This window comes from Aspergillus sydowii, assembly GCF_001890705.1.
Source record: "Aspergillus sydowii CBS 593.65 unplaced genomic scaffold ASPSYscaffold_2, whole genome shotgun sequence".
In the NCBI taxonomy this organism is placed as follows: domain Eukaryota; kingdom Fungi; phylum Ascomycota; class Eurotiomycetes; order Eurotiales; family Aspergillaceae; genus Aspergillus; species Aspergillus sydowii.
This window is the reverse complement of record NW_024467860.1, coordinates 213,561-238,046: the sequence shown is the minus strand read 5'-3', so window position 1 is coordinate 238,046 and position 24,486 is coordinate 213,561. Positions and strand designations below refer to the sequence as shown.

The window sequence follows — 24,486 nt, the reverse complement described above, 5'->3', positions numbered from 1 at the left end:
CCTGAACGATGTCTACCCTAACCAATGCTTCATGAAACAGAATCATAACCGCGAGCCAGATCCCAAGTCTCACTCGCAGTCGCAGTCGGATTCTGCATCGCATCTGACATCTGGGAGTCATACCCCATAGCAGACGCCCCCATTGCAAGACCCAGCGACGCCTCCGAACTAAACAAGCCCGCATCCATGAGCTCGGGCTGCCATGTCCACGCGCCAGACGGCGATAGCGACAATGAATCTGGTGTAAAGGTCGCTGTGTTACCTGCCAAGTCTTCGATCAGCTGCTGAGGTGAGGGAGTTGGGAATTGGACTTCGTTACCGTCTGAGTCAATCGCCGCGAGAAGTCGGCCCAGAGTATCTCGGCACCTCATGAGAGTCCTGCTACCCTGGTCAAGTCCGGTGAGGACTTCCATGGCTGTGTCGAGCAGGGCTCGGAGATCTGCTGTGGCAAATGCGGAGAGGAGCTCTCCTGATTGCGTGGGTGTGGGTATTCTTTTTACTAGGAGTACACCTAATATCGCAAGAGCCGCGTTGAATGCTGCGGACAATCAGGTGATTCAGTATACATGTTTTACTAGGGAGTGGACATACTTCAAAACCTACTTTAATAACAGGAGAACCACCAAGCCCCTAGCAGGTTCTGGTCATTCCTTGAACCAACGAGGATACTTTTGCTGATCTGGAATACCGTGCGGCAGGTTCGTACCAGGTCCGCTAGGTATATCACACCAGAGCTCCAAAGCCATTCCGCCTGGTGTTTATTGGAGGCTGTGGCTGCTACACCCTGACGCAGCGCTAGGAACTGGCCCAGGACGGGCCGCAGAATCAGCACCCTTGTCCCCAAGTAGCGGAGCGAGAGCAGGACCCGAAGTCTTGTGGTGCCAGCTGTGAGAGGGACATCGTCAAGCGTCTCCATATCGGGGTCTATGGTCCTTAGGTCGAGAGGGATGGTATCCTGCCACTGGGCCAGTTTCCAGCATAGTCGAGAGATCTGATCGAGGACGTCGCTTGTTTGGGGAGTGCTGGGGAACCCCAGGTTTTGGTCGTAGAGCCGGTCGAGAGCGTCGCCCATAATATGAGTTATAGTCCTATTTCCGGATGGTCAGATTGTCCCAGGAGGAACGCGATGGATGGTTCCTACATGATGGCATCGAAGAATGCGAGACTGGATGCTGTGGTGGCACTGGGGACGTTGCTGAACGGTAAATGCAGGCTGGGCTCGAGTCGTACATGAGAGAAAGGTATCAGAGGAGGACGCCCGTATCTGACGCTCAGTAAACTATAGTATAGTTGTCATTATAAGAAATGGTTCTGTTATCTCCCGTCTGGGGAGCAGATTCATACCGATCATTCATAACACACCAATACCATAGTCTTCTTCGCACTTCTTGGTCGATGGGCGACGCGTTCCTAGGCCGCATTATATGCAGCCCCAGTTGATATGCTCCTTTGACTGCTAGTCCATGGAACGTCCATGCCATCGACGAAGATGTGGTTCCCTCCAGGTACGCCTCCATCAGGAGGAATAGTTGCACTGCCCTTGTCAGACCAAGTCGGAGTAGCCATACAATTGTGAGTCCGGGTTTTCCATACCCATTTCCAAAGAAAGCCGGCCCAACATGTCTGCGCTTATCAGCTCGAGCGCACGTTCAAAGTACATTTTGGCCTTTGAGGCCTGTTCGCGGGTGGGCGATGTTGCCGCGAGGACATTTGTGGCAATGGCAAGTATTACATTGAGTACACCCAGCCAAGACTTTCGTACTCCTGCAATTCCGTCTCTCTGCATTTTGGCATACGTGGTTCGAAATGAGTCCTCGTGGACGCCGGGGATCATCAGATTGACGGTACTGAAGTATAAACGCAGCAACGAGTCTGCTTCTTCCCGGTGTGGGAGTGCAACTGGCCTTGTTGGAGTTACCAGCTGGTTTGCATAACTTGTGGAACTTGTAGGCCTTGTGAAAAATCCATATAGATTTTCATTCTCAAAATCTGCCGACTCCGACCTTGAAGGAGGGGCTGCAGGATGTACCGGACAACCCACTGAATTCACGATGACGCGCAAAAAGGCCACATTGGATGATAAGCCTGTTAAAGCCGTACAGAAAAGGGCGTTAGCAAAAGCCGCAGCTAGCCTTGCAGGAGAATCATACCGAAATACTCGTCTTCTTCTGCCCCGTCCTTGAGCGGCACCGCACCCATTCCGTCCACTCCATCATCTTGAACCGGGGTGACTTTCCGTACACCAAGGCCTTTCGATTGCTCGGTTCCGACAGCTGAGCTCACGTCTGGCGGTCCGTTATCTGGATCTAATACGTGAAGCCTGTGCTCTACCGCCCGCAGTCGCCGTTCTAGCACTGCGTTCGCCTCATCTCTATACGAATCAGCCGAGGGAAAGCTACAACATACCAAAAATACATGTATGTGTATGGATGGAGACTACTCACAGGTCACTCGTTCCAGGACCGGTTCTAGCGGCACCAGGCCGGCGGGGAGGCTGATCATAACGACACTCCGTTTCCATGTCCTCGCAGGACGAGCAGGGTTGAGCGCCATTGCACTATCATGCCCATTGCTCCTGCGTCAGTGATTGCGGTCTGCAGCTTAATGACGAGATGGAACAGCCTACACGAGATTTTCGCGCACGGCAGGACCGACACGCGACGCTGACCCTCTTTCTTTTACGGCTCGGCGGTTGTGATGCGTAGTTGTGGATGTGGTCGGCATGACCAGGGGACGACGGCGAGGTCACATCAGGTTGGCTAGCTGGCATGATGGAATGCCACATACAGGACAATCTGGCAGAACGAATATTGGCCACGAGCTTGTTCACGAGCTTGTCCACGGGGAGTTCGCGGAGTTCCCGGGCTGAAGCCGGGTATAGAGATGTGGGGAATTCCTCATGCCACAATTCTCCACCTCTTGCCAGCTCAGGCCTTCTTTCCAACCAATCATTCCCTTTGACTACGGCTGGTGGTTTGCGGTTCCGGGTAAGTCGGGGAGACCGGGGAGTTAAGCCCTCAGATCCCTGAGAAAGAATATTCGACGAATCTACTGTTTTTATATGATTAACAAGGACGTTTGCGAAATACTAAGATCACACCAGGGCTATTGGTAGATAAACAAACCGCTTACTCCTATGTCCCAGGCTGTCTGAATTTCTCATATTAAAGTATGTGTGATTCAGTAATAGTCTAGCAGATGGATTCGTCGGCATAAACGAAGATATATTTGTTTCCCCGGGGAACTGCATAGGAGCAATATTCCCGTAATGCCCGGTAAAAACGAGATTAACCGGACTACTTAAGGCATATTGCAGGCGCCTTTGCTCGGTGACGCGTTAATTCAATACTTGATACAACCTCAATCATGCCTTCCCCTAGGAGACTAGTGACGCCCGATGCTCAAACGCTGACATGCTTTTTTGACGATGCTGTGCGCACGCTTGGAGAAGACAATGTTTCGCGTGCCCATCACCACGGTGCACTCCGAGGGCCTCAGAATCAGGACTCTTACGGCGATCCTTTCTCGACTTCCAGCACCCACCAGCCGAGCGGCGCCGTTCGCCCCAGATGTGTGGAAGAAATCCAGGAAATTGTCAAGCTTGCGAACAGATACAAGGTCCCTTTGTGGACTGTTTCCAGAGGAAAGAATCTCGGGTATGTTCTCGCCGCGACTCTCCTTCTCCGTCTTAAGTGTTCATCGTGCTCACAGCAAATCTCAGGTATGGCGGATCCAGCTCTGTTGTCAAGGGTTCTGTGGTGCTTGACCTCCATCGGATGAACAGGATCCTCGATATCAACGAAGAATACGGCTACGCTGTTGTAGAGCCGGGCGTGTCATTCTTCGATTTATATGAAGAGTTCCAACGCAGAGGCTTGAGTCTGTGGCCATCGGTCCCGGCAATTGGCTGGGGTTCCGTTTTGGGGAATACCCTTGATCGTGGGTTCGGATATACGCCCGATGGAGAGCATTCCCAGTCACAGTGTGGCATGGAGGTCGTCCTGCCGAACGGGGATTTGCTTCGCACTGGTATGGGAGCGATGGATGGCAACCGCACATTTCCGCTCTACAAGGGGTATGTTTCATATGTTTGGGTTGAAAGAGGTCCTGGCTAACGACACGTTATACAGTGGGTTCGGACCGGGTCTGGATGGCATCTTCTACCAGTCCAATCTTGGTAATCCTCTCCGCATTGAAACAGGAACTAGGCGGATGGATTGTTGACAGAAGCAGGAATTGTCACCCAGCTCGGAATCCACATCACGCCCGCCCCAGAAGCCTACGCCACAGTCGAAGTCAGCGTGCCCCGTGAAGAAGACCTCGTTTCGCTAGTTGGTACTCTCTCCGACCTCATGCGGCGCTCTATTATTCTGAACTCGGCCTCCATCGCAAATATCTTCCGCCTCGCATTGACATCGGAGGTCCCGGAAGCCCAAGCCAAACTGGCGCAATACATGAAGCCGGACTCCCACGTGCCCTACCCTATTCTAGACGAAATCCGCAGGGACCAGGGCTGGGGATTCTGGAAAGCATACTTTGGCCTTTATGGCTCGGTGGAGATGCTTCCCGCCCTCCTAAAGACAGTCCAACGCGCATTCCGCGACATTCCAGGCGCCAGAATCGAGTGGCGCGAGTTCCCCGGTACGCCCGGGCAGGCTATCAGAGCTGCTGAGATTGGTAGAGAGGAAGTTCCTCATAGTGGCATCCCTTCGCTTGCACCGCTGAGCATCGTCAACAGCCGCTCGGACCCAGGCGGCGGCGGCGGCGGCGGACACATTGACTACTCCCCGATCCTACCCCCCTCTGGCCGTGAGCTCTACGAGTGGTACCTAACAGCCAAGGCGCGCACAATCGACGCAAACTTTGACTTTTTTGCTGACTTCCATGTCTACCCGCGTTATGTGGTTGGTATTGAGCTAGTTCTATACGCGCTTAGTGAGGAGCCGCGCGTCCATGAGCTGTACAGGAATCTCGCGCGAGATGGTGCGGCGCAGGGCTATACTGCCTATCGCACGCATGTCAGCCATATGGATGATCTAGCCGGCAGATTGGACTTTAACGGCCATGCATTTACTCGCTTTGCTGGCTCGCTGAAGGATTTCCTCGACCCGAATGGGATTCTATCGCCGGGGAAGTCGGGGATATGGAATACGAAAAGCTTTTAGTCTTTGACCTTGCGCTTGTAGTATGGACATGATATTGAAAGTCGAATATCGTTCTGTCTTCTTGCGGTCATGCCAGCCGGCACCTGTGTTACTCTCTGGTTTTTAGCGGGAACCCTGAACTCGTGAAACATATCGGAATACCATTCGACCACAAGAAACCACCTGCGGTATTACGCTGTCTTTATTATATGATATGCTAGTACATCCTCTAGAAAGTCAGCTTAATAGCCCTTATAAATAGTAGATACTACAATCCGTGGGTTGACTAATCCGATAAAGAAAACGGTGGGTGGTTTACCAGTTATACTATAAAACTTGTCAATTCGACGGCGGCACATATAGGATTTAGACAAATAATCTATCCCACCTCTCAAGCTTAGGTACTGACCCGGCAGAACCCATACTTACAGCCCAGACTGCTGCCTGGATCTGGCTCCTTTTTTGAGGGACAGTGTCTTCACCAATACGTGGGACACATTCTTTGCTAAACCAGCAATGTATAGAAACAGCTCATTCTGCATGTGTTCCGAGCTCCCTCCCATCCACCCAGCTTCCATGGAGACCCTGGCGCAAGCGGACCGGAAGCAGGATTCTGGCCTGTGCTCGAGTAAAGCATCGCGTGTCCAGTAAGTGCAGCTCGCTCGCCATGGTCTCATAGTTATTTACCAGGGCTAGAACATACCCATCACCCTCAATGACGGAATCCTTCCGCGGGATAAAAACCGCTCTTGCACCAAATGGGTTTCCCCCGGGAAGTAGACCTCTGTTTTTCCAATGAGGCTGTCAAAATGCGCCAAAGAGTTATATAAAGGGAAACCTCCGCCGAGCCTGGGCCCAATGCGTTCGAAATCGGTGCCAAGCTCGGGGGACATCAGATCGAAGAAACAGTGGCGATAGGGACGGGTGGTGAATCGGTCATCGATGCGGTAGAACTCCGAGTTTCCCTCGTTCAGTATTTTGGGTTCGGCGAGGGTGAGGTCGTCGGTCTGGGGATCGAGGGTGAATCGGACCAGCTGGGAGATAATGGAGCTGGGCTCGGGTGCCTTTCCCTGGGCGTCAGGCCACCAGAAGAACACGTTATTCTCACTTAAGCCCAGGTCAATGACCAAGTGGCCTCGGGCGTCTTCGTATGCGTTCGCTGTGTGCCCGGGGAAAGAATTCTTATATTGGAACCACTGCATGGGGTCAATTCCGGCTAGCAGGAGATAAAAGAGGACTGCCAGACCTTCACGTCACCAGCTTTGGCTCCCCGACGGGGCATGACACCCAAATACATAGGCGTCTCCGGGCTCCATTGCCAGTGCTCTCCGCCCTGTTTCATGCGTTCAATGTCGCATACTTGAGGTATGATCGGGAAAATAACCTATGTAAGGTATTAGCGCAGCGTTTCGGAGAAACAAGGTCTCTTACCCAGTTATCCGTCACTGCAAAGTCATGGATCATGGCTGGTAACTGTGCCACCAGCCATACGACCTCGGTGAATTGGCCGGTAGGTGAAACACTGTAGTAGCACACGTCCGGCGTGCCGTCACCGCGTGCTTCGTACCCAAAACAGACCATCTCGCCCGTCGCCGGGTCGAACTTCGGATGTGCGGTAAAGGTAAGGCTGGGCAATTGGCCCTCAAAGTCATAGATCCCCTTTGTCTCTAGGGTAACTGGGTCCATGGCATAAGGAGGAGAATCCTCCTTTAGGGCCAGCAGGCGCCCGTTGAAGAAAACCACATTGGTGTTGGCGGTACTACGTACTTTAAACGCTACCGCATCAGTGAATTTGTTTCGGTACTTCCCTGGCCAGTCTATTAGCTTTTGAGTCGATGCGTTGTTGATCAGTACTACTAACCGAGCAGGGCGCGTTGAGCTTCGCGCTCCCGTACAAACTTCTCAGTTCGCACGTAGCGTTGCCGAAATGATGCACGGCCGTTTTGGATGCGGAAGGCACTGACGTTTCCGTCACCGTTGAACCACTGTCTCTTTCAGTTTCCTCGATGTGTGGGAGATCGTGTTGGTAAGGGTGTTTCCTTACCGGATCGTTTTCAATAAAGGGAGGCAGCTGAGGATCAGGCATTACCCGATAGAAGACTCCATCAATCTCTTTAGGGATATCGCCATACACTTCCAACTGGGACACGTCTCCTTCCACGCGACAGGGTTTCATGAATCCTGAAAACTGGGGGCGGGCCGGAAAGCAAGATCTGATATCGGACATGTTGGATTGGGCGGCAGCGATGGTGCTCTAGAAAGATGTGCCATGGGAGCAGTTGCTAGTATTTATACGATCAGAAGCGGCGACTGTGATCAAGGCAAGCCATGGGATCCGGTCGTTCTCCGACTTGGTTAACACGAGTTCCGCTATCTCCCCGATAGCCCCCCGGCCGCCCGAACCCTAACATGCAAGGCTGGACATGAGTCCAAAAGAAGTTGACTGAATGGCAGCAAAACATGGTAAGCTACCTGTGCTAGAAACGAAGGAAAAATATGCATTACGGGAAATACGCTCAATAATTGAAATAGTTTATAACCTCGCTATCTATCAAACTACAGTTTCGCCACAGGCTTCGCATCCAGCATATCCTTCATCTCGGACCTGGGCCACTCCGGGTTGAGCGACGAGTCCAGCTGCTCGGCCGTGCGGTCCCAAGCCCACTTCTGCGTTAGATGTGAATCCAACTTCCCCTCCAGCATCTGGACAATGTATTTGCCGATGACGGGGAAGAATTTGAAGCCGTGGAATGAGCCGCATGTGGCGACGTATAGACCTTTGGCTGCGGAGTGCGGGGAGATGATGAAGTCTCCGGTTGGTGTGAATGCGTCCCTGAAGAATTAGCTACGGCACTTTAGTTTGGATAGATGGGGGTTGGGACTCACCAGCAGATTCGGAACTTGTCGAAGCTCCAGGATGCGGTTTGGGAGCCGTAGAACATGCGGGCGGAGTAGCGGACGTCGTCTTGAAGCTTCTTCGACACCTTCCACTGGGAGTAGTCCTGATCCGTTGGCGGTGCTGATACAAATCGGCCAGGAAGGACCTCTTGTGTATTGCTGAAGATCGTTGCACCCCACCACTTCAGCTCCTTATCTGGCGTTGGGGGGAGAGTACCGAGGAAAGGACCTGACTTGTTAGATTGGATGTGATATGCGAATGTCAGACGTACCCTTGTCAGCGGCATAGCCCTGGAAACCCACTGGCATCTTCGCAAACTTGTCATACGAGTTCTCGTCCAGCGTCACCATCCCCGTCGTGATTCCTCCAGCGACAATCCTGGGTCCAGCCCGAAGATCCTCTTTCCCGGTTGCAGCAGCACTGTACTCCAGCAGCTTCGCCGTAAACGCACCAGTAGATAGAACAACCTTGGAAGCCTTGACCTCCTCGCCCTTCGCCGTCTTCACTCCAATGCACTCATTCTGTCCATTAAACAGCAGAGTCCTGACATCCGCCTGCACATACTTGACACCCAGCTTAATTGCTTCCCTTGTAACAGCCCTCAATGCATCCCCAGCAGCACCCCACCCACTCGTCCTATTAACAAGCACCTCCCTCGCATCCGTATAATCCGCCTTATCAAACAACCCGCCATACATCTTCCTCGCCTCCTCCAGCGGAAACGCCGCAATCTCCGCCTTCCTCCCTAACTTCTTATAGTTATTCACAACCTCCTGCCCGTACTCATCCCGACAAACCCAGTACACGCCCGTCTCGTGGAAATACGGCATCCACAGCGGGTCGTTGTTGAAGATATCCTGTGCTTCGAGGGCTAGGCGGCAGTAGTCGATGTCGGCATAGTCGGCGCGCACGACTTTGTTCCAGTCCCAGGATGCGGCGACGCGGGTCTCGGCGTCGAAGGCGTCGCGGTCGACCAGCGTTACGGAGGCATTGGGGTTGGATTTGATGAGGTAGTAGGCGGTTGAGACGCCGAAGATACCGGCGCCGAGGATGAGGTATGATGGGTTTTCGGTGCTCATTGTGATTGGAGTTTTGAAAATGAAAGGAAGAAGCTTGTAATGGAGGGGTGGCATGGAAAGGTTTTATAATGGTGGGCTGTGAGGGGAAGATTTGGTTGCCCGCCGGGAACGCGACAGAGCTCCAGATAACTCCAAGTAGACCGCTGGAACAACTCCTATTGGTTCGTGTAGTTGGAGATCTGGAGATTGTGAAGCTGGTGTGGGGTAATTCTCTTATCTGGTTTTCCGCCGGGAAACCCCGGCGGTCTCGGTGGCGAGTTTCCCGCTTCACCACCATGTTGATGGCAGAGATAAGTAACCCAAGTGATCTGAGGTTGGGGCATTTATAATATATCACCAGGAAATTCAAGTCTCTAGTTATACTTTGCTACATTGTATTTGATGACCCCCCGTGAATAGCCGCTAATTAAGCGCAGGCGCCAGAAATAAATATACATCCACAACCACGTCGTATTCTTCGCCGTATGGTTTGCCCAAGCGGTTGGAATGAAAATATCTCGGAATTCCCCTGCAGATTTTAACCATGGTTCGCTAGTTCGGAAAGGCCAGATTCAGGATAGGAATGCTTTGTTACGTGCCGGGACACTAGACCACCGAGTTCACCACCGCCAATACCGGCCATCAAGCAAGACGGACATTGCTAAAGGTTTGCAACATATCTCTTGCAACGGATGCAGCAAACGTTGCGCCGCATTATCCTTTGGCCGAACGACCAGAAGAACATTGTGCTTGCCAATTCTTTCTATCGTGTAGTAATTACTATCAGCTGCTGAAGTATTGCTGGAGACATCGTCGTATTCGATTTGGATAGCACATATCCAGCCGAGGGTGTAGTCGTTTGGACCCGGCATTTCTTTCGGGAAGAAATCTCAATGGCGGTAGACTGCTGATAAGTTTTGGCCTTGGGTTGCTTGTCGGGAGTGGGAAAGGGTTCAAATCGAGGGCTAATGTAATATTAACGGGAACTAGCGCAGGATTTTTAGAAAGATATATTTCAATTCATAACATAGTTGATAACTTCATACTAACAACCCCAACTTGCTCGCTATGCAGCTCAAACCCCCATGCGATTCTGGTGAACAATCCAAGAATAACGGCGGGCGTATCACAATTCATCCTTCCGGGCGGCTTGAACAGGGACCCCCTTTTTGTTCTTGGTCATCGCGGCCAGGATATCAATAATGAGGTCTGCCGCGGCCACCGAAGTAGTCTCAGCAGTCGAGTCGTACGGGGGGCTGACCTCTACAACGTCTGCTCCAACAAGGTTCAGTCCCTCCAATCCCTTGATATACCGCTTCAACTCTCTAGTAGTCCAACCCCCAGACTCAGGCGTGCCAGTCGCGGGAGCGATACTCGGGTCCAGAACTGCCATAGTCAGCGTTATCCAATATAGCGGTGTATAGGGCTTCGCTTACCATCAATATCAATAGAAAGATAGACCGGGTTATCCCCAACCACATCAACTGTCCGCTTCACAATCCCCTCAACGCCAATAACATCAATCTCGTGCGCCTCAATCCGGTGGAACCCAACATTCTGCTCGTCAATCTCATAATCCTTCGGTCCAAATAACTTCGTCCGCAGTCCGCCATGCACACTTGCTCCCTTCTTAATACACCCCTCCCGACTCGCATGCCAGAAGAACGTCCCGTGCGTAATGGCCGACTGCTCCGAGGCAATCCCCGTATACCCCTCATACGGATCCCAAGTATCCAGATGCGAATCCAGATGAATCACCGAAATCGGCCCATAAACCGTCTTCAAAGAACGAAGAATTGGGAGAACAATCGAGTGGTCCCCGCCTAGACTCACAATACGAGGATGCGTCCAACCCGCTTTACTCCCGTTGGTCGTCGTCTCATGGTACAGGACCTGTCGGTACCCTTGCTCCATCTGCTTAAATGCATGCGCGGCGTCGAAGGGCGTGATCGGGACATCGCCGCAGTCGATTATGGCCAGGTCCTCTTCGAATGGATCGACGCCCCAGACGGTATTGTAGCTGCGGCCCTTTTTCTCGCGCGAGGAGCCGGCGCGGATACCGCGTGGTCCGAAGCGTGCGCCGGGGCGGTAGGATGTGCTTGTGTCGTAGGGGAAGCCGAGGACTGCGATGTCGAGGGGCTGCTTTTGTTAGTTTGATACTGTGGTTGTGGCTGTGGTGGGTATCGTACTGTGTTATGCGAGGCGGCGAGACAGCGCTGCCATTCTAAATGGGCGAATGTGACCGGCTGGGAGAAGGGGAGGTCTTTGTCGAGGTCTGTACAGGTTAGTGATTGCTGGTTTACTAGGTGGCGGTGCTGACCTTCAATAGGGTGCTGGTAGTTTGGCCCAACATTGAGGGTGTATGCGATTTGGCCAAAGGCCAGGAGAGCTGCGCAGAACTTCATGGCGGGAGCTGGTTGAATTTTCAAAACTGTCAAAGATAAAAAAATGTAGTGTTATAATATTTATACTCGGCTCGCTCTGTATACGAGGCTCCACCGTCTCCAACTCCCCGCACTGCTCTCGCTGACGACTTCCCTCCTTTTCATCTCCTCCTCTTTCATGACATCGTCTGCTATCAAAGCCCAGAACCTCTTATTACTCGGCATATTCTGGAGATCTGTCGCTGACGCCTGCTTTCTCGCTATCAAGTCCATTAATCACGCATCATGCCCCGCCGAGTAACAAAAACCAAGACCTTTGCCGGGTATTCCCAACGGCCTCATTGTCATTTCCATCACTAATAATAAGACAGATGCTGGACATGTCGTCGCCGCAAGGTAAAATGCGATAGTCGCCGTCCGCTGTGTCGTCGCTGCGGTGACTCGTGCGAGGGGTACGGCGTCGCACTGCATTGGATCGGCGGGGAACATGAGCGGCCGTGCGACGTTAAGCGGAAGGCCATGCTTATATATGATCCTCGGCTGCCGGTGCAGGTGGATCTGCAGGACATCGATCTCATGCTAGATGAGCTAGAGGCGATCGTCGATGTTGTCGGGGAGGGCATTGTCGGTGCGTTCTCGGCGTTTTCATTTGACGAGCCCGAGCAGCTGGAAATTGGCGACCCCAGTCTTTTAGCAGAAAGCCCGAATGAGATGCAGTTGGAACTGGTTGGAGGTGGAGGTCAGGTAATGTCTCCGCCGTGGGAAGAGGCGGCCGAACTGCTTCTGGGAGACGAATTGTCCGTGCATGTCGACCCGGCGATGATGGAATTGATGGACAATTATATCCACGTCGTCGCCGATCTCATGCAGCCGGCGCAGCATACTCTGAATCCGTATCGGTCTTTGTATGTCCCGAAGGCGATGGACGCGGCGGCTTCATCGCTGCTTGTGGGTATCGGTGGGACGCCGTCGCATGTTGGTACGGCGCTGCTGCATGCCCTTCTCGCTGTCTCGGCGTTTCATATGCACAGGCACTGTCCGAGCAGGGCTCGGTATAACCAGGGACGTCTACACCGGCTTAAAGCCATCGAGAGTCTCCAGCTATCAATAACCGAGGCAGATATCGACGATTCCCACACGACTATGGCTGCCATGCTATCAATGGTTTCAATAGATGTATGTCTTGCATAAAATGAGTATAGCAGGTGGCTAACGTTCGTAGCTTATGGAGGGTAGTATGAGTGACTTTTGGATCCACCTCGATGGCTGCGAGAAACTGCTGTCAGTGGTGAAGCAGAATTCCGCTCTTCAGTCCCCGGGGACAGATCAACTATCGACGATCTGCTCGTTCATGGGCACTCTATCTCGCTCAACAGACCCATACCTACCGCCGAAGGTATGGCGAGAGCAAATACCGGTGACCATTAACGACTTATTCGCCAGATCCGCATTCTTTCCAGATAACCACAGTCTAGAATTTACGTACGGCATTACCGCCACTCTAGCCAGCTACATGGACCTTACGATCTCCCTATCACAGCACCTCCGCTACTATAAAACCAACCAGCTCACCATCCCCAATTCCCTCGAGCAGGCAATCTCAATAACCCACGACGCTTTAACATCCTGGTCCATCACCGACGAACCCCTCTCTTCCGTCCCAGCAGACGACACCGAAACACTCTCCCTCCTCCGCTGCCACATCCTCGCCTTCCACGCCGCCCTAGTCGTATACTTCTACACCATAACGAACTGGGATACCACGCACTCTTCAACTGCATCCTCAAGCGTCTCCCGAGCAGACCACAACCACATTTGCGTGACGAACCTCCTCGCAGCAGAAGCGTTAAAGTCCTCCGTCGGCGCCCGCAGCGGGTGGAACGCCATGGCGCCGATTGTCTGGCCGGGATTCATTGCGGCTTGTGAGGCGGGTGTGCATGAGCGACCGTTGTGGAGGACCTGGTGGGTTAACGTGCAGCGGTATTGTATCGGTAGTATTGCTATATTATGGGGTGTTGTACAGGAGGTGTGGGAGGATGAGGATACATGTGCTGAAGTAACTGGGCCGCGGTGGATGGCTGTTCTAAGGCGGAGTGGGAGGAGGGTTATGAGTGGGGGATAGTCTCCCTATTGACTATTCCGGCACCTAGGACTATTATGTACGAGTTCCTGGAGTTTGGTTATTTTCTATTTCTGGTTTGAAATATACCTCATGTACCAAGCGTAACCAACCTCTAGGAAATCAACCAGACCCAAGGCGTATACTCTAGCTACCCTCAATCGAAATTAAGCTTGAAGATTAAGTTGAATAAGGCGAGTTAAAGTTGGCGGATCGTCGCGTGTTTCATCCCCGGATTCAAGTCAAAGCTAAAGCAAGTAGAGGAGATGCTTAATCAAGTTTTAACTCTGCTAGTTTAGGGTTTATTATAACCGGCGGGCGTACGGTGACCACTGACCACACACACAAGTCAATCACCCTCTTCCCGAGTCAAACCAAAAAAAAAAAAAAAAAGGAGGGTGCTTCGGCACTAAGAATGTTCCCCAAACTCACAAAGCCGTCCACTATCTCATATTCCCTCGCATAGTTAGCTACTCGCGGACTGCTGAGGATCAGCCAGTCCTGCGTCTCCACTGTAGTTTGAACTCCGGATCTATAACTGCCGTGGGACTGGACGCCTTGTTGGCTGTCTTCACACCTCGGACCGGATACGAATCCAGATCAAATGCGATCAGGATTTTGGCAAAGGCCAGACGCGCCTGGCGCATGCCCAAGTCTCGGCCCGGACACATCTCGGCCCCGTACCCAAAGGGCAAGAAATCGCGGGTCCCCGTCGCGACACGGGGATAGCAGCGATTGGTGTCCTTGTCGTAAAACCGGCAGCCATCGAAGCGGTCTGGGTCATGATAGACCGCCGGGTTCTGGTGCAGAAACTGTGCAGGCATAGTGACGAAGTGGCCCCGATCTAAGGTCCGCCCAATGGAGTCGAGCCGAACAGGCTTTTGCAGACGCCGCGTTGCAGTAACTGATCAAGATGGCTCCAGTCAGCGAACTTTGGTGCCCGTGGGCTGCTTGGAGGGAATGGTACACGTACATATCGAGGTTGTATCGCAACGAACAGTTTCCCGGGCAAAGCTCTCCAGCCGCGGCATCTGGTCCAGGATATCAATGGGCCACTCGCCTCCGGTTGCGTCGACAGCGGCCTTGATTTCCTCCCGCAACACGTCTGCATATCCGGGGTCTGCAATGGCGTAGCCCATCATCCCGATGATATATGCGGCAATGGGAAACGCGATTTCCAGGGCACTGAGCAGACAGTCTCCGGCCAGAGAACTGACCACCTCATCGCCCAGGGCAGTGTCTCGGTCGATTTCTCCAGCTTTTAACTTGATCTGAATGCTCGCATCAACTAACGTGTGCCGGAGACCGTCAGGAAGCGACCCATTCCGCGCACGTTCTATCCGTTGGCGGATTTCCGGGATCAACTGTCGCTTGGCCTGGGCAATGGTGGTATTCAACGCTCGACCGCATCGCGACAGCCTCGCAAGAAGTGGTCGAAGACTCTCGGGGAATAGTGCACGATAGTCACGAAACTCGCTCGTCTGGCAGCAGAAGTCCACACAGTGCCGAATGTATTCTGGATCCTGTCCAAACTCGGGACCGATGATGTATGCCGTTGCAACCTTAATCATCATGGTCCAGATGGCCTGGTATGCAACGAAGGGATGCCAATCTAGTGCTCATATTCAGGAACTGGACGATATCAACGGAAGGGGAAGTGCTACAGACCCTGGTCTTTTTGCGCGACGACTGCTCCGAGCTCCTGGTCGATTGCGGCGACGACCGCATCATGCATCGGACCTGAGGGTGGCAGATGTTAACTTCCACTGCTTTGCTCAGCGATGCCGTGCAGGTACCCCTCACTCAAATTGTGTCTCTTGGACACAGATACCTGTACTGCTTTGACGTGATCCCTGGTCATCGGGCAGGTGGATTTAATGCCAAATGCCTAAACATGATCGCGCACAATTAGTCCCGTGTGGCCACGTTACGAAGATCCAGGGGTCGATACATGATTGACAGCGTCAACGAAGCTGAAATGGTCTGGCGTTTTGCTATCGTAATCCTTCAACGAGTTGGGCGGCAGGACAACCATATAATCTCGACCGAATGGCATTGCCCACGCTTGTCCCTCACTGGTGTACTATTTATTGCCCATCAGCTAGGCCAACCAAGCCGATTCTAACCTATTCCCCCACGCCTACCGTATCGAATGCTTGCTGCAAAATTCCATTAAAGTCCCTCGCTATCGGCGCCCTGTTCAATCGGCGCTGCCAGTAGCTCCCTTCCCCGACGATGGGGATACCCTGGAGTGCCCGCCTTTTCCGCAACAACTGGAGGTAATCTGTCGCCACTGCTGCGAAAAGGAGAAGAAGAAGAAGCATAGCCCCAGCAGAGGGCACGCTGGGATATCGTCTGGCAAAGTCGATATGGTCGAGAAGCCCCATGTTCATTCTGCTGGCGGACTAGATCTGCTCGAATGGATTTCTCTCTCGCTGCCGTTGGGTTCAGCTGCGGTGGGAATACCTGGACCAAGAAGTTCACGGTTCACCTCTTGGGGCTGGCTTCTTAAACGCCCCACGGGCAAACTGCTGCAGTCTCGGTCTCACCAGGCAGCAAGGGTTACCTGCACGTCCGCCTGATACATGCAACGCTTCCACATTCCAAGCTTTCGGTTGTATTGCTTGCGCCACAGCCATTCCCGGGTCGTAAGAGGGATGCAAGGAATCTCACGCTTCTGGACAGTCAAGGCCTAGCCCTTACATGGTTCTCGATGCTATCGCATGTCTCCCATTGCTCACTGGCTGCTTGATGCTGAGGAATGCCCTCAGACCAGGGGACCCGGATGCAACCTGCAAGCTCTGCTCTGCTCACGAAACGAAGACCCTAAGGCATTGCATGGAACAGATGGCTGCAAGGAGGTCACGCAAGGGAATTCACGTTCTGACCACCTATGCTCAAGTCGTACAGGTATCGGTGAAATTCACGAGGAAGTAAGCAGTAAGCACGTCTTTGCGTTGACGGCAGGAGTATTTAGTGCTCGCCGCGTGGCGATGTCAGTACGGTCTTTCTATTCCAGCGTTCTAAACAACCGCGAGTTTGATCCTAACAATGTCCGCCGTTGACAGAGAGTGCCTGCTCCCACGCCAGGCTCCCGGATCCCGGCAGGCGACCAAACGCTCTATTTCTGTCTCAAGGCCGCTGCCAGACGAATGGAGAAATCCAGATCAGTTACCCCGTCTAGTGAAACTCATTAAGGTATCATGGTCCGTCCTGCTTGGGAATTATACAGGGAAGCAAACGCCGGTGTTTGGCTACATAGAGAGCGGGAATGGGAAGCCAGGTTTGCATGGGGATCTTACTTCTCCGTTGAGAGCACACGTCGAGCAATGGTCACTGTCATCAGGGAATCATGGCCACGAGGCAAAGCGACTGACGATGTCGTCGGTGCAACCGTGGTGCAATAGCTGTGAGACAGACTTTCTCTTCGATACGTGGCTGTGGTTCCGACGCAAAGGAGACTCGGCCAGCGCCAATAGTGCAACGCACCCTTGCATTGATGATCTTGCGTCGGTGAGTGGCCCCGCCCTGTTATATTCACGATGTGGAATAAAGTCATTAATCGGCCCTGCAGGACTGTGCATTGACCATCTTGTGTGACCATGACCCACACGAGAACACTCTGGTTTGCTCGACATTGTCCTCGGCCGTGACATCATTTTCAGAGGTCCTTCTAGACTCGTTTGTCCAGGTCCTGGGGACTGTCATTGGTGATCCTGGGGCAGGAGGAGACAGAGAACTATCTCTCCTGGGCCCTCTATCCATTGACCTGGTTAGGAAATGGAACCAACCAGGCCTGATGGCGACGACAAACTCCTCTTGTATCCATACATTAATATTGAAGAAGTGTAAGAGGCAGCCTCTGGCGCCGGCCGTCTGTGCCTGGGATGGCGCTCTGAAGTACTACGAGTTGGACCAATTCTCGGACACAGTGGCCAGGCATCTCGCATCTCGACACATTGGCCCCGAGTCTGTCGTGCCCGTCTGCTTTGAAAAGTCAGTCTGGACGGCTGTCGCCATTCTGGGCGTTCTGAGGGCCGGCGCTGCGTTCGCCCTGCTCGACCCGTCATATCCGCTGGCGCGCCTCAAGAGCATCTGCGAAGACATACAGCCGCAACTGATCCTCACATCCCGTGCGCAGCTGGCATTGACCCAGCAGCTCAATGAGACTGTCCTGGTCCTTCCAGACATCACCCAGCGCCATCCTCCCATTACCAGAGCGTTACGCCGGCCTGTTACCCCACATAACGCTGCCTACGTGGCGTTCACCTCCGGCTCGACGGGCAAGCCCAAGGGTGTTGTGATCGAGCATAGATCCTTCTGCGCCAGCGCTCTTGGGAATGCCCCTGCCCAGCAGTTGCAGCCGTCGTCTCGGGTGCTGCAGTTTGCGTCCTACGGGTTCGATATCAGTATCCAGGAAATCCTGACGACATTGATTGTTGGCGGATGCATATGCGTGCCGTCGGAGGAGCAGAGACTGCAAGACCTGGCGGCGGCGATTCGGAAGTTGCGTGTTAATTGGATGGAGCTAACTCCTACTGTGGCGCGGAGACTACATCCAGACGAAGTGTCCTTGGTTCGCACGGTGGTACTCGGAGGCGAACCTATACAGTCTTCCGACGTGGTGACATGGAGCCGGGGAAACCAACAGCGACTCCTGGTGGCCTACGGCCCAGCGGAATGTACCATCGTGGCTACAGTCCATCGCACGCCTGATGCAGCGGACCCATTCAATATCGGGAGGTCCTGCAGTGGGACGTGCTGGGTGGTCAACCCACAAGATCACCATCAACTGGCCCTGCTGGGTGCCACGGGAGAGCTTGTCATCGGCGGCCCCATTGTGGGGAGAGGTTACATTAATCGTCCGGCGGACGCAAGCTTCATCACGTCTCCTCGGTGGGCGAGCCAGTTCCAGATATGTCCGCAAGCTCGCTTCTACCGGACTGGGGACTTGGTCCGGTATAACATCCACGACGGCACCCTTCAATACTGCGGGCGTAAGGACAGCCAGGTCAAGGTCCAAGGGCAGCGAGTCGAGTTGCACGAGATCGAGCAATGCGCAGAGGCATTCCATCCTGAAACGGTTGCTGTGGCGGAGATACTCTCCCCTTCTCGGGGTCCGCCGCGCGTGGCGCTCTTCCTTGTGGACAGATGTCAAGGCGCTGTGGCAACGTCCGACAGCGTCCAGGTCGACAGCATCTCCAGCACTGTTGACAGTGGCCGCCGGGCATCTTTCGCGCGACTGCATCAATACCTCGCTGATCGACTGGCGCGATTCATGGTCCCGTCCCTGTACATTCCGCTGACCCATGTGCCCCTTCTACCGACAGGCAAGGTCGATCGCAGACGCCTGCGGAACATTGTCGCCGAGATGCCCTTGCCAGAGCTGATGACTTACGTCTCATCCGTCTCCAAAGACCAGAGGGAGATGACCAAGATGGAGCATGTCCTCCACCGGCTCGTGGTGGACCAACTTCAGATGCCAGCTGGCAGCGTCAACTGCGCTGACAGTTTCTTCAAACTGGGCGGCAATTCAATCATGGCCATCAATATCGTGACGAGACTGCGAAAACAGGGCTGGGCGCTCTCCATGTCGGATTTCTTCTCCCACCAGACGATTGCAGCCTTGGCCAGGGTAGCTGTTCCTGTCCAGCCCACGCGGCCCATTCCTGCATTCAGCCTCATGGGGGATGATGCCCAAACAGCCCTGCGCAGAGCTGCTGAGCAGTGCAGAATGAGTGAGGAGCGGATCCTGGACGCCTTCCCATGTACCCCAGTCCAGGAGGCTATGATGTATCTGTCCTCTGACGGGGGAATGGACTTTACAGGGACCTTCGCTTTCCAGCTTCCTCGTGATATCGACATGAACCTGTTTAAGAGAAGCTGGCAGCAGATTGTTACTGCAAGGGCAATCCTGCGAACGCGCCTTGTCAGGCACGCCAGTGATGAGGTTTATCAAGTGGTGACGAAGGACGATCCTTCTTGGACGGAAGGGCTGGCGCTGGAGGGAGTGGTCAAAACGATCAACGCATACCATCTCGCGTTTGGACAGCCACTGATCCGGTATGGGATTGCTGGTCAAGGGCCGGGCGGCAAGGGCCCCTTGTTTGTGCTTCGTATGCATCACGCCGTCTTCGATGGGTGGTCGTACTGGAGCCTCTTGGACGATGTTGAACAACTATACCACGGCAAGTCCTTGCCCAATCGTGAAGGAATGCAGCAGTTACTCCACTATCGAGCTCGCCTTGACCGCACAGCAGCTGGCAGGTTCTGGAGAGACTCTTTCAGCGGTTTTGGTAGCCCCCTCTTCCCCGCTGCTCCTCCAGGCTGGGTGAGACCGCGCCGGATGGCCGTCAAGCAGCGTCAGATATCTCTCTCCACCACCACCCCAAACGCAGGGTACACGACGGCCACCGTCGTCCAGCTCGCCTGGGCCATTCTACAGGCCAGCAGGACCGGCCTGGACGACGTCGTGTTCGGCACGACCGTCTCTGGGCGCAACGCTCCGGTGCCAGGAATCGAGAACCTGATGGGTCCCACCATTGCGACGTTTCCCATGCGCGTCGCCCTCGATCCAGCCTCCACCGTCCAGAGCACCCTCGAAGGAATCCAGTCCTGGATGTCCAGCACCATCCCATTCGAGCAAACCGGCCTCGTCCAGATCGGCCAGGCCAGCCCCGAGGCCGCACTGGCGTGCCAGTTCCAGACCCTCCTGGTCATCCAGCCTCGCCCGCTGTTGAAACAGTCGCAGTTGCTGGCCGATGTACCGCAAAACCAGACCCAGCAGCATAGGTTTACTTCCCACATCCTCACCATCGTGGTGGAAATCCAGGAAAAGCAAGGCGTGCAAGTGGAGGCCATTTTTGATGGAAACGTGTTGGACCCTTGGCTTATCGACCATGCGCTGGGCCAGTTTGAGGGTTTTGTCTGTCGAATTCTGGACAGGCCAGATGCGACTCTCGACGCTATCCGCGGCTTTACCAACTGCGATCGCGAGCAGATCCGCAGCTGGAATCCGGAACCGACATTCCAGGTTTCCAGGGTTCATGATGCCATCCAGAGCTGGCTGTCCTGCCAGCCTGAGGCGCCCGCTGTGTCGAGCTGGGATGGTGCTTTCACGTACCGCGAGCTGTTCGAGCACGCGCGCCAATGGGCAGCGCATCTCCAGGTCGAAGGGGCCAGTCCGGGGGAGACGATTGCCATCTGCATGGAGCGGTCCAGATGGCAGATTGTGGCGATGCTCGGAGTGCTGATAGGCGGGTGTGCGTTCATGATGCTCGAGCCGGCGTTTCCTCCCCAGCGACTTCGCCAGATGTGCAGCGCCGGCAACGTGGCGAGGGTCATTGCATCCTCGACTACAGCTGCAGAAGTAGATCGGATCGGGCTGCAGACTACCGTACCAACAGCCGAGCTGCTGCTGCTTGCACCTCGCAGCTGCGATGCGTCAGTGCCAGGCCCACCGTCCCCCGACCCGCATATCCCGATGTATGTGGCCTTTACCTCCGGCTCGACGGGCCTTCCCAAGGGCATAGTCATCGAGCATGCCATGTGTCACACCTCGGCGCAGGCGTACCAAGCGAGCTTCGCACTCGGCAAGACCAGCCGAGTCCTGTATAACTCATCGGTGGCGTTCGACGCCATGATCCTGGAAACGATGTGGACCCTCTTGGCCGGGGGTTGTATATGCATTCCGTCGGAGGAGGACCGCCTCGGCGACCTTCCCAGGGCGATGAGACACCTCAAGGTGAACTGGGCTGTCTTGACCCCCTCCGTGGCCCGGATGTTGTCGCCCGCAGAACTGCCGGCTCTCGACACCCTGCTGCTGGCAGGAGAAGCCGTATCCACCGCCGACATCGACAAATGGGCGGGCCAAGTGCAACTGAAAGTTGGTTACGGACCAGCGGAATGCGCGGTGTCTAGCACAACGCGCGAGGTGTCAAGCCGCACTCCCGCTGAGCCCAGCAACATTGGGCGCTGCCTGAACGGGCGTGCCTGGATCGTGGACCCGGACAGCCATCACCGGCTGCTTCCTGTCGGCGCGACGGGCGAACTGCTCCTCTCGGGTGCGATGGTGGCTCGCGGGTATCTGAACAATCCAGCAAAGTCCCAGGCCTCGTTCGTCCGCGGCCCCAGCTGGGGCCCTGACTTTGGGATCGCGGCGGACGAGAGATTCTATCGCACCGGCGACCTGGTCCGGTACACCGCGGATGGCACGATGGTCTTTATGGGCCGGAGAGACACGCAGGTCAAGTTGCATGGCCAGCGCATAGAGCTGCAGGAGATTGAACAGCAGGCGGCGCAGTCGCTCGCGGATCAAATAGCGGTTGCCGGTTTGGTGCCGTTCAAAGCCCTAACTCGGTCGATGCTGGTCCTGTTCCTTGCTCCTAGAAAGATCGGCCAAGCGCAACCCGGCCTGTTTGAGGACGTGAACGAGCAGAACAGACTGCTGGCTGAAAGTCTCCTGGCATCTCTCCGTGCAGTGCTGGCGCCGTACATGGTCCCGTCAGTCGTTATCCCCATTGCCTGGCTTCCGCTGTCGCCGTCCGGAAAGACGGATCGCAGGCTGCTGCTGGACAAGGCCTCGCAGCTCTCCGCTGAGCGCCTCGCGCTGTACTTTGACACGAAGACGAAGTCTCCTCAGCGCGGACCTTCAACCCCGACTCAGACCCTGGTCCGCCGCATCTTCGCCGATATCCTGAAGACCCCCGAGGACACCCTCGGGATCGACCAGAGCTTTTTTGAAATGGGCGGAAATTCCCTGCTCGCCATGCAGCTCCTCGCAGCCTGCCGCAAACATGGCCTGGCGATTACCATGGTAGACCTCCTGGAGAGAAAATCGATCGCGGTCTTGTCCGAGCAGCTGGAATGGCGGGACCTGCATCCTAGGCCGGCCATCCAGACAGCCAAAGCCCCCGGCTACCACACGATGTGCAGGCAAGGCAGCCGCTTGGAACACGCACGAAGGGGGATGATGTCGCACGTTACCGCGGACTCCATTCAGGATGCGTTCGAGTGCCCTGCTCCCCATGTCGGAATCATTGCCGATCAGCTCTCGAACGCTGGCATGCATAAGCAGCGATGTATCTGGGAAATCCAGTCCTCCGGACGCGTCAAGGTGGCTGACGTTGCATATGCTCTGGAGCAGGTCATTCAACGCCACGCTATGCTACGGAGTGTTCTGCTACCGTGGCCTGGCGACCCTCTGCGGCCTACACAAGTGGTACTCAAGTCGGTTGATAGAGTCATCCAAATCTGGAACACCCCGCCAGTCCAATCCCCGGCGGCGCTATGGAGCCACAAGCCGGTGCGCTGCTTAGAAGGCTCGATGCCGCATCATTCGATCCTGGCCGAGGGACCGCATGGGCAGGTGTGGTGGCTGTTTGAATTCGACAAGGCACTGATCGATGCGGCATCGATGACCATCCTGCTGCACGAAATAGCTGCTCTGTCCCTCAATCGGTCCTGCCAGATGGACCCAGCACCTTGCTATTCGCAATACGCTGCCTTTGTCAACGCTCTACAGCCCGCAGAAGCCCATCTTCCCTTCTGGAAGGATACCCTCCGAGGCATAGCTCCCTGTCTATTCCCGAAATCTCGAGGCCTCCCGTTACGAGCCTGTGGTCCGCCCCCTCGAGTCCGCACGATTATCAAGCGAATCAACGATTCCGCTACACTAACTGGCGTCTCGCAAGCGTCAGGGCTGACAGTCACCAACATTTTCCAGACAATCTGGGGCCTGGTGCTTGCTCGCACCCTCCACTCAGTCGAGGTATGTTTCGGGACGCTCAAGTCCTGTCGCGATGCTGCCGTCCCTGGCATCCTGCAGATGGTTGGCCCTGTCTTCAACATTGTCCCCTGTCGCCTGCGTTTTTCGTCCGTCCATCCCACCCCCGACGAGCTCCTGCACACTCTCCGCTGCAACCAGGCCGCGATGACAGACCGTACTCGCCACCAACATACCTCGTTGCAGCGCATCCTGCACGCCACCGGGCAGGACTGTTTATTCAATACATGTCTCACCGTGCAACCGGCCATGGCCCTTGATACCCCGGACCAACAACCCATTCACCTGAAGCTGCTAGAGACCTACGATCCCACCGAGGTAACTATATACTATACCCCTGATTACTCATACCCACATTTGCAAATCATCAAGCCAAATCTAACCCCAAGACCCAGTATAAAGTGGTGGCCGCCGTGATCCTATTTCACTCCCATGCTGAGCTCCACATCCGCTACTGGGATGATTTCCTATCAGAGTCTGACGCCCGCTGTCTGCGGGACACTCTCTGCGGTGTTATGGCGGAGGTGACGGCCGTGCTTGGGTCTGCGCGAGCGTCCAAGCGACAGCGATTCAGAACAAGCTGATAAGCTGATACTGCTGAGTCTGATCTAGACCTCGTTCCATCCCAGGAGAAAGGTCTATCTGCCCTGATACAAACACGCCCTCAGAAGCTGACCATGTATAAAAGCAACAGTCTGGATCTTGGATTTTTCTTCTTTTTTTCCTCTTTTTTTTTTTTTTTTTTTTTTCCCTGCCATTGAGGGCAGCAATGTAGACTATGGGCGGTGTCTGTGGGTCTTCCCGTAATTATAAATATCCACCGCGCCAGTTTAGAGGATATAAAGTTATCTCGCCGTCAGATTCAAATCCATATAATAATTACATTAGCTGTTGGTGTTGGTTAACTCTTATTGGCATCCTGTTGTGGAGGCAGCGAAGGGACCATGAGATTCTCACTGTTTACCAGAACTTATAGTTTTTCATTACCTCTATTATGATATCGTCTTCAAGCCTTTTCTTCCAAATAGTTAACTAGTTAAATACAGTCGCTGAGTCAGCAGAGGGGCAATGGCAGCTTCCCCACAGAAAAACGTCATC

General features: G+C 54.4%; 9 protein-coding genes across 9 annotated transcripts; 4 read left to right on the top strand and 5 right to left on the bottom strand.

Moving 5' to 3' along the window:
• Nucleotides 1–29: 29 nt before the first annotated feature.
• On the bottom strand, nucleotides 30–2,770 carry ASPSYDRAFT_54745 (uncharacterized protein; the record flags this gene model as incomplete). Its single annotated transcript, XM_040848902.1, has 9 exons — nucleotides 30–281; nucleotides 312–538; nucleotides 613–1,088; nucleotides 1,142–1,279; nucleotides 1,345–1,534; nucleotides 1,594–2,085; nucleotides 2,151–2,371; nucleotides 2,445–2,557; nucleotides 2,627–2,770. 9 exons carry the CDS (start codon nucleotides 2,768–2,770, stop codon nucleotides 30–32), a joined length of 2,253 nt encoding a protein of 750 aa, XP_040705573.1.
• Nucleotides 2,771–3,120: 350 nt separating this feature from the next.
• ASPSYDRAFT_128705 (FAD-binding oxidoreductase) lies at nucleotides 3,121–5,451 on the top strand. Its single transcript, XM_040840509.1, has 4 exons — nucleotides 3,121–3,656; nucleotides 3,722–4,075; nucleotides 4,131–4,177; nucleotides 4,234–5,451. Exons 1-4 carry the CDS (start codon nucleotides 3,367–3,369, stop codon nucleotides 5,163–5,165), a joined length of 1,623 nt encoding a protein of 540 aa, XP_040705572.1. The 5' UTR covers nucleotides 3,121–3,366; the 3' UTR covers nucleotides 5,166–5,451.
• Nucleotides 5,452–5,675: 224 nt separating this feature from the next.
• On the bottom strand, nucleotides 5,676–7,448 carry ASPSYDRAFT_75786 (carotenoid oxygenase family protein; the record flags this gene model as incomplete). Its single annotated transcript, XM_040850831.1, has 6 exons — nucleotides 7,189–7,448; nucleotides 7,006–7,129; nucleotides 6,576–6,952; nucleotides 6,391–6,528; nucleotides 5,900–6,340; nucleotides 5,676–5,870 (listed from the first exon to the last, which is right to left on the bottom strand). The coding sequence occupies exons 1-6, from the start codon at nucleotides 7,369–7,371 to the stop codon at nucleotides 5,676–5,678; spliced, it is 1,458 nt and encodes a 485-aa protein (XP_040705571.1). The 5' UTR covers nucleotides 7,372–7,448.
• A 235-nt stretch (nucleotides 7,449–7,683) lies between these two features.
• On the bottom strand, nucleotides 7,684–9,199 carry ASPSYDRAFT_40301 (NAD(P)/FAD-dependent oxidoreductase). Its single transcript, XM_040846060.1, has 3 exons — nucleotides 8,315–9,199; nucleotides 8,031–8,271; nucleotides 7,684–7,977 (listed from the first exon to the last, which is right to left on the bottom strand). The coding sequence occupies exons 1-3, from the start codon at nucleotides 9,120–9,122 to the stop codon at nucleotides 7,701–7,703; spliced, it is 1,326 nt and encodes a 441-aa protein (XP_040705570.1). The 5' UTR covers nucleotides 9,123–9,199; the 3' UTR covers nucleotides 7,684–7,700.
• Nucleotides 9,200–10,154: 955 nt separating this feature from the next.
• Nucleotides 10,155–11,511, bottom strand: ASPSYDRAFT_128702 (agmatinase). The gene is made up of 4 exons (XM_040840508.1): nucleotides 11,422–11,511; nucleotides 11,291–11,376; nucleotides 10,538–11,240; nucleotides 10,155–10,487 (listed from the first exon to the last, which is right to left on the bottom strand). Exons 1-4 carry the CDS (start codon nucleotides 11,504–11,506, stop codon nucleotides 10,228–10,230), a joined length of 1,134 nt encoding a protein of 377 aa, XP_040705569.1. The 5' UTR covers nucleotides 11,507–11,511; the 3' UTR covers nucleotides 10,155–10,227.
• A 155-nt stretch (nucleotides 11,512–11,666) lies between these two features.
• Nucleotides 11,667–13,760, top strand: ASPSYDRAFT_40299 (Zn(II)2Cys6 transcription factor). The gene is made up of 3 exons (XM_040846059.1): nucleotides 11,667–11,808; nucleotides 11,857–12,661; nucleotides 12,708–13,760. Exons 1-3 carry the CDS (start codon nucleotides 11,771–11,773, stop codon nucleotides 13,605–13,607), a joined length of 1,743 nt encoding a protein of 580 aa, XP_040705568.1. The 5' UTR covers nucleotides 11,667–11,770; the 3' UTR covers nucleotides 13,608–13,760.
• A 335-nt stretch (nucleotides 13,761–14,095) lies between these two features.
• ASPSYDRAFT_146056 (uncharacterized protein) lies at nucleotides 14,096–15,217 on the bottom strand (the record flags this gene model as incomplete). The annotated part of the gene is made up of 2 exons (XM_040841583.1): nucleotides 14,096–14,508; nucleotides 14,578–15,217. Coding segments are annotated over 2 exons (1,053 nt in total), but the record flags the coding sequence as incomplete, so codon positions are not given.
• A 1,391-nt stretch (nucleotides 15,218–16,608) lies between these two features.
• Nucleotides 16,609–24,092, top strand: ASPSYDRAFT_75781 (uncharacterized protein). Its single transcript, XM_040850830.1, has 3 exons — nucleotides 16,609–17,117; nucleotides 17,179–23,706; nucleotides 23,784–24,092. Exons 1-3 carry the CDS (start codon nucleotides 16,656–16,658, stop codon nucleotides 23,970–23,972), a joined length of 7,179 nt encoding a protein of 2,392 aa, XP_040705566.1. The 5' UTR covers nucleotides 16,609–16,655; the 3' UTR covers nucleotides 23,973–24,092.
• A 23-nt stretch (nucleotides 24,093–24,115) lies between these two features.
• On the top strand, nucleotides 24,116–24,474 carry ASPSYDRAFT_40290 (uncharacterized protein). Its single transcript, XM_040846058.1, has one exon. It carries the CDS (start codon nucleotides 24,167–24,169, stop codon nucleotides 24,362–24,364), a length of 198 nt encoding a protein of 65 aa, XP_040705565.1. The 5' UTR covers nucleotides 24,116–24,166; the 3' UTR covers nucleotides 24,365–24,474.
• The last annotated feature ends 12 nt before the right edge of the window (nucleotides 24,475–24,486 follow it).

What these genes read in the sequence shown, in the direction of transcription:
- ASPSYDRAFT_128702 (XM_040840508.1), bottom strand. Translation starts at nt 11,506, where the DNA reads ATGAAGTTCTGCGCAGCTCTCCTGGCCTTTGGCCAAATCGCATACACC. An exon ending in CTACCAGCACCCTATTGAAG is followed by an intron (nt 11,377 to 11,421) that starts GTCAGCACCGCC and finishes TAACCTGTACAG; the next exon opens with ACCTCGACAAAGACCTCCCC. An exon ending in TCTTTCTATTGATATTGATG is followed by an intron (nt 10,488 to 10,537) that starts GTAAGCGAAGCC and finishes TGACTATGGCAG; the next exon opens with TTCTGGACCCGAGTATCGCT.
- ASPSYDRAFT_40301 (XM_040846060.1), bottom strand. Translation starts at nt 9,122, where the DNA reads ATGAGCACCGAAAACCCATCATACCTCATCCTCGGCGCCGGTATCTTC. An exon ending in GGGCTATGCCGCTGACAAGG is followed by an intron (nt 8,272 to 8,314) that starts GTACGTCTGACA and finishes CTAACAAGTCAG; the next exon opens with GTCCTTTCCTCGGTACTCTC. An exon ending in GACAAGTTCCGAATCTGCTG is followed by an intron (nt 7,978 to 8,030) that starts GTGAGTCCCAAC and finishes CTAATTCTTCAG; the next exon opens with GGACGCATTCACACCAACCG.
- ASPSYDRAFT_40299 (XM_040846059.1), top strand. Translation starts at nt 11,771, where the DNA reads ATGCCCCGCCGAGTAACAAAAACCAAGACCTTTGCCGG. An exon ending in AAAACCAAGACCTTTGCCGG is followed by an intron (nt 11,809 to 11,856) that starts GTATTCCCAACG and finishes ATAATAAGACAG; the next exon opens with ATGCTGGACATGTCGTCGCC. An exon ending in TATCAATGGTTTCAATAGAT is followed by an intron (nt 12,662 to 12,707) that starts GTATGTCTTGCA and finishes TAACGTTCGTAG; the next exon opens with CTTATGGAGGGTAGTATGAG.
- ASPSYDRAFT_40290 (XM_040846058.1), top strand. Translation starts at nt 24,167, where the DNA reads ATGGGCGGTGTCTGTGGGTCTTCCCGTAATTATAAATATCCACCGCGC.
- ASPSYDRAFT_128705 (XM_040840509.1), top strand. Translation starts at nt 3,367, where the DNA reads ATGCCTTCCCCTAGGAGACTAGTGACGCCCGATGCTCAAACGCTGACA. An exon ending in TCCAGAGGAAAGAATCTCGG is followed by an intron (nt 3,657 to 3,721) that starts GTATGTTCTCGC and finishes AGCAAATCTCAG; the next exon opens with GTATGGCGGATCCAGCTCTG. An exon ending in ACATTTCCGCTCTACAAGGG is followed by an intron (nt 4,076 to 4,130) that starts GTATGTTTCATA and finishes CACGTTATACAG; the next exon opens with TGGGTTCGGACCGGGTCTGG.
- ASPSYDRAFT_75781 (XM_040850830.1), top strand. Translation starts at nt 16,656, where the DNA reads ATGTCCGCCGTTGACAGAGAGTGCCTGCTCCCACGCCAGGCTCCCGGA. An exon ending in GCATTGATGATCTTGCGTCG is followed by an intron (nt 17,118 to 17,178) that starts GTGAGTGGCCCC and finishes TCGGCCCTGCAG; the next exon opens with GACTGTGCATTGACCATCTT. An exon ending in AGACCTACGATCCCACCGAG is followed by an intron (nt 23,707 to 23,783) that starts GTAACTATATAC and finishes CCCAAGACCCAG; the next exon opens with TATAAAGTGGTGGCCGCCGT.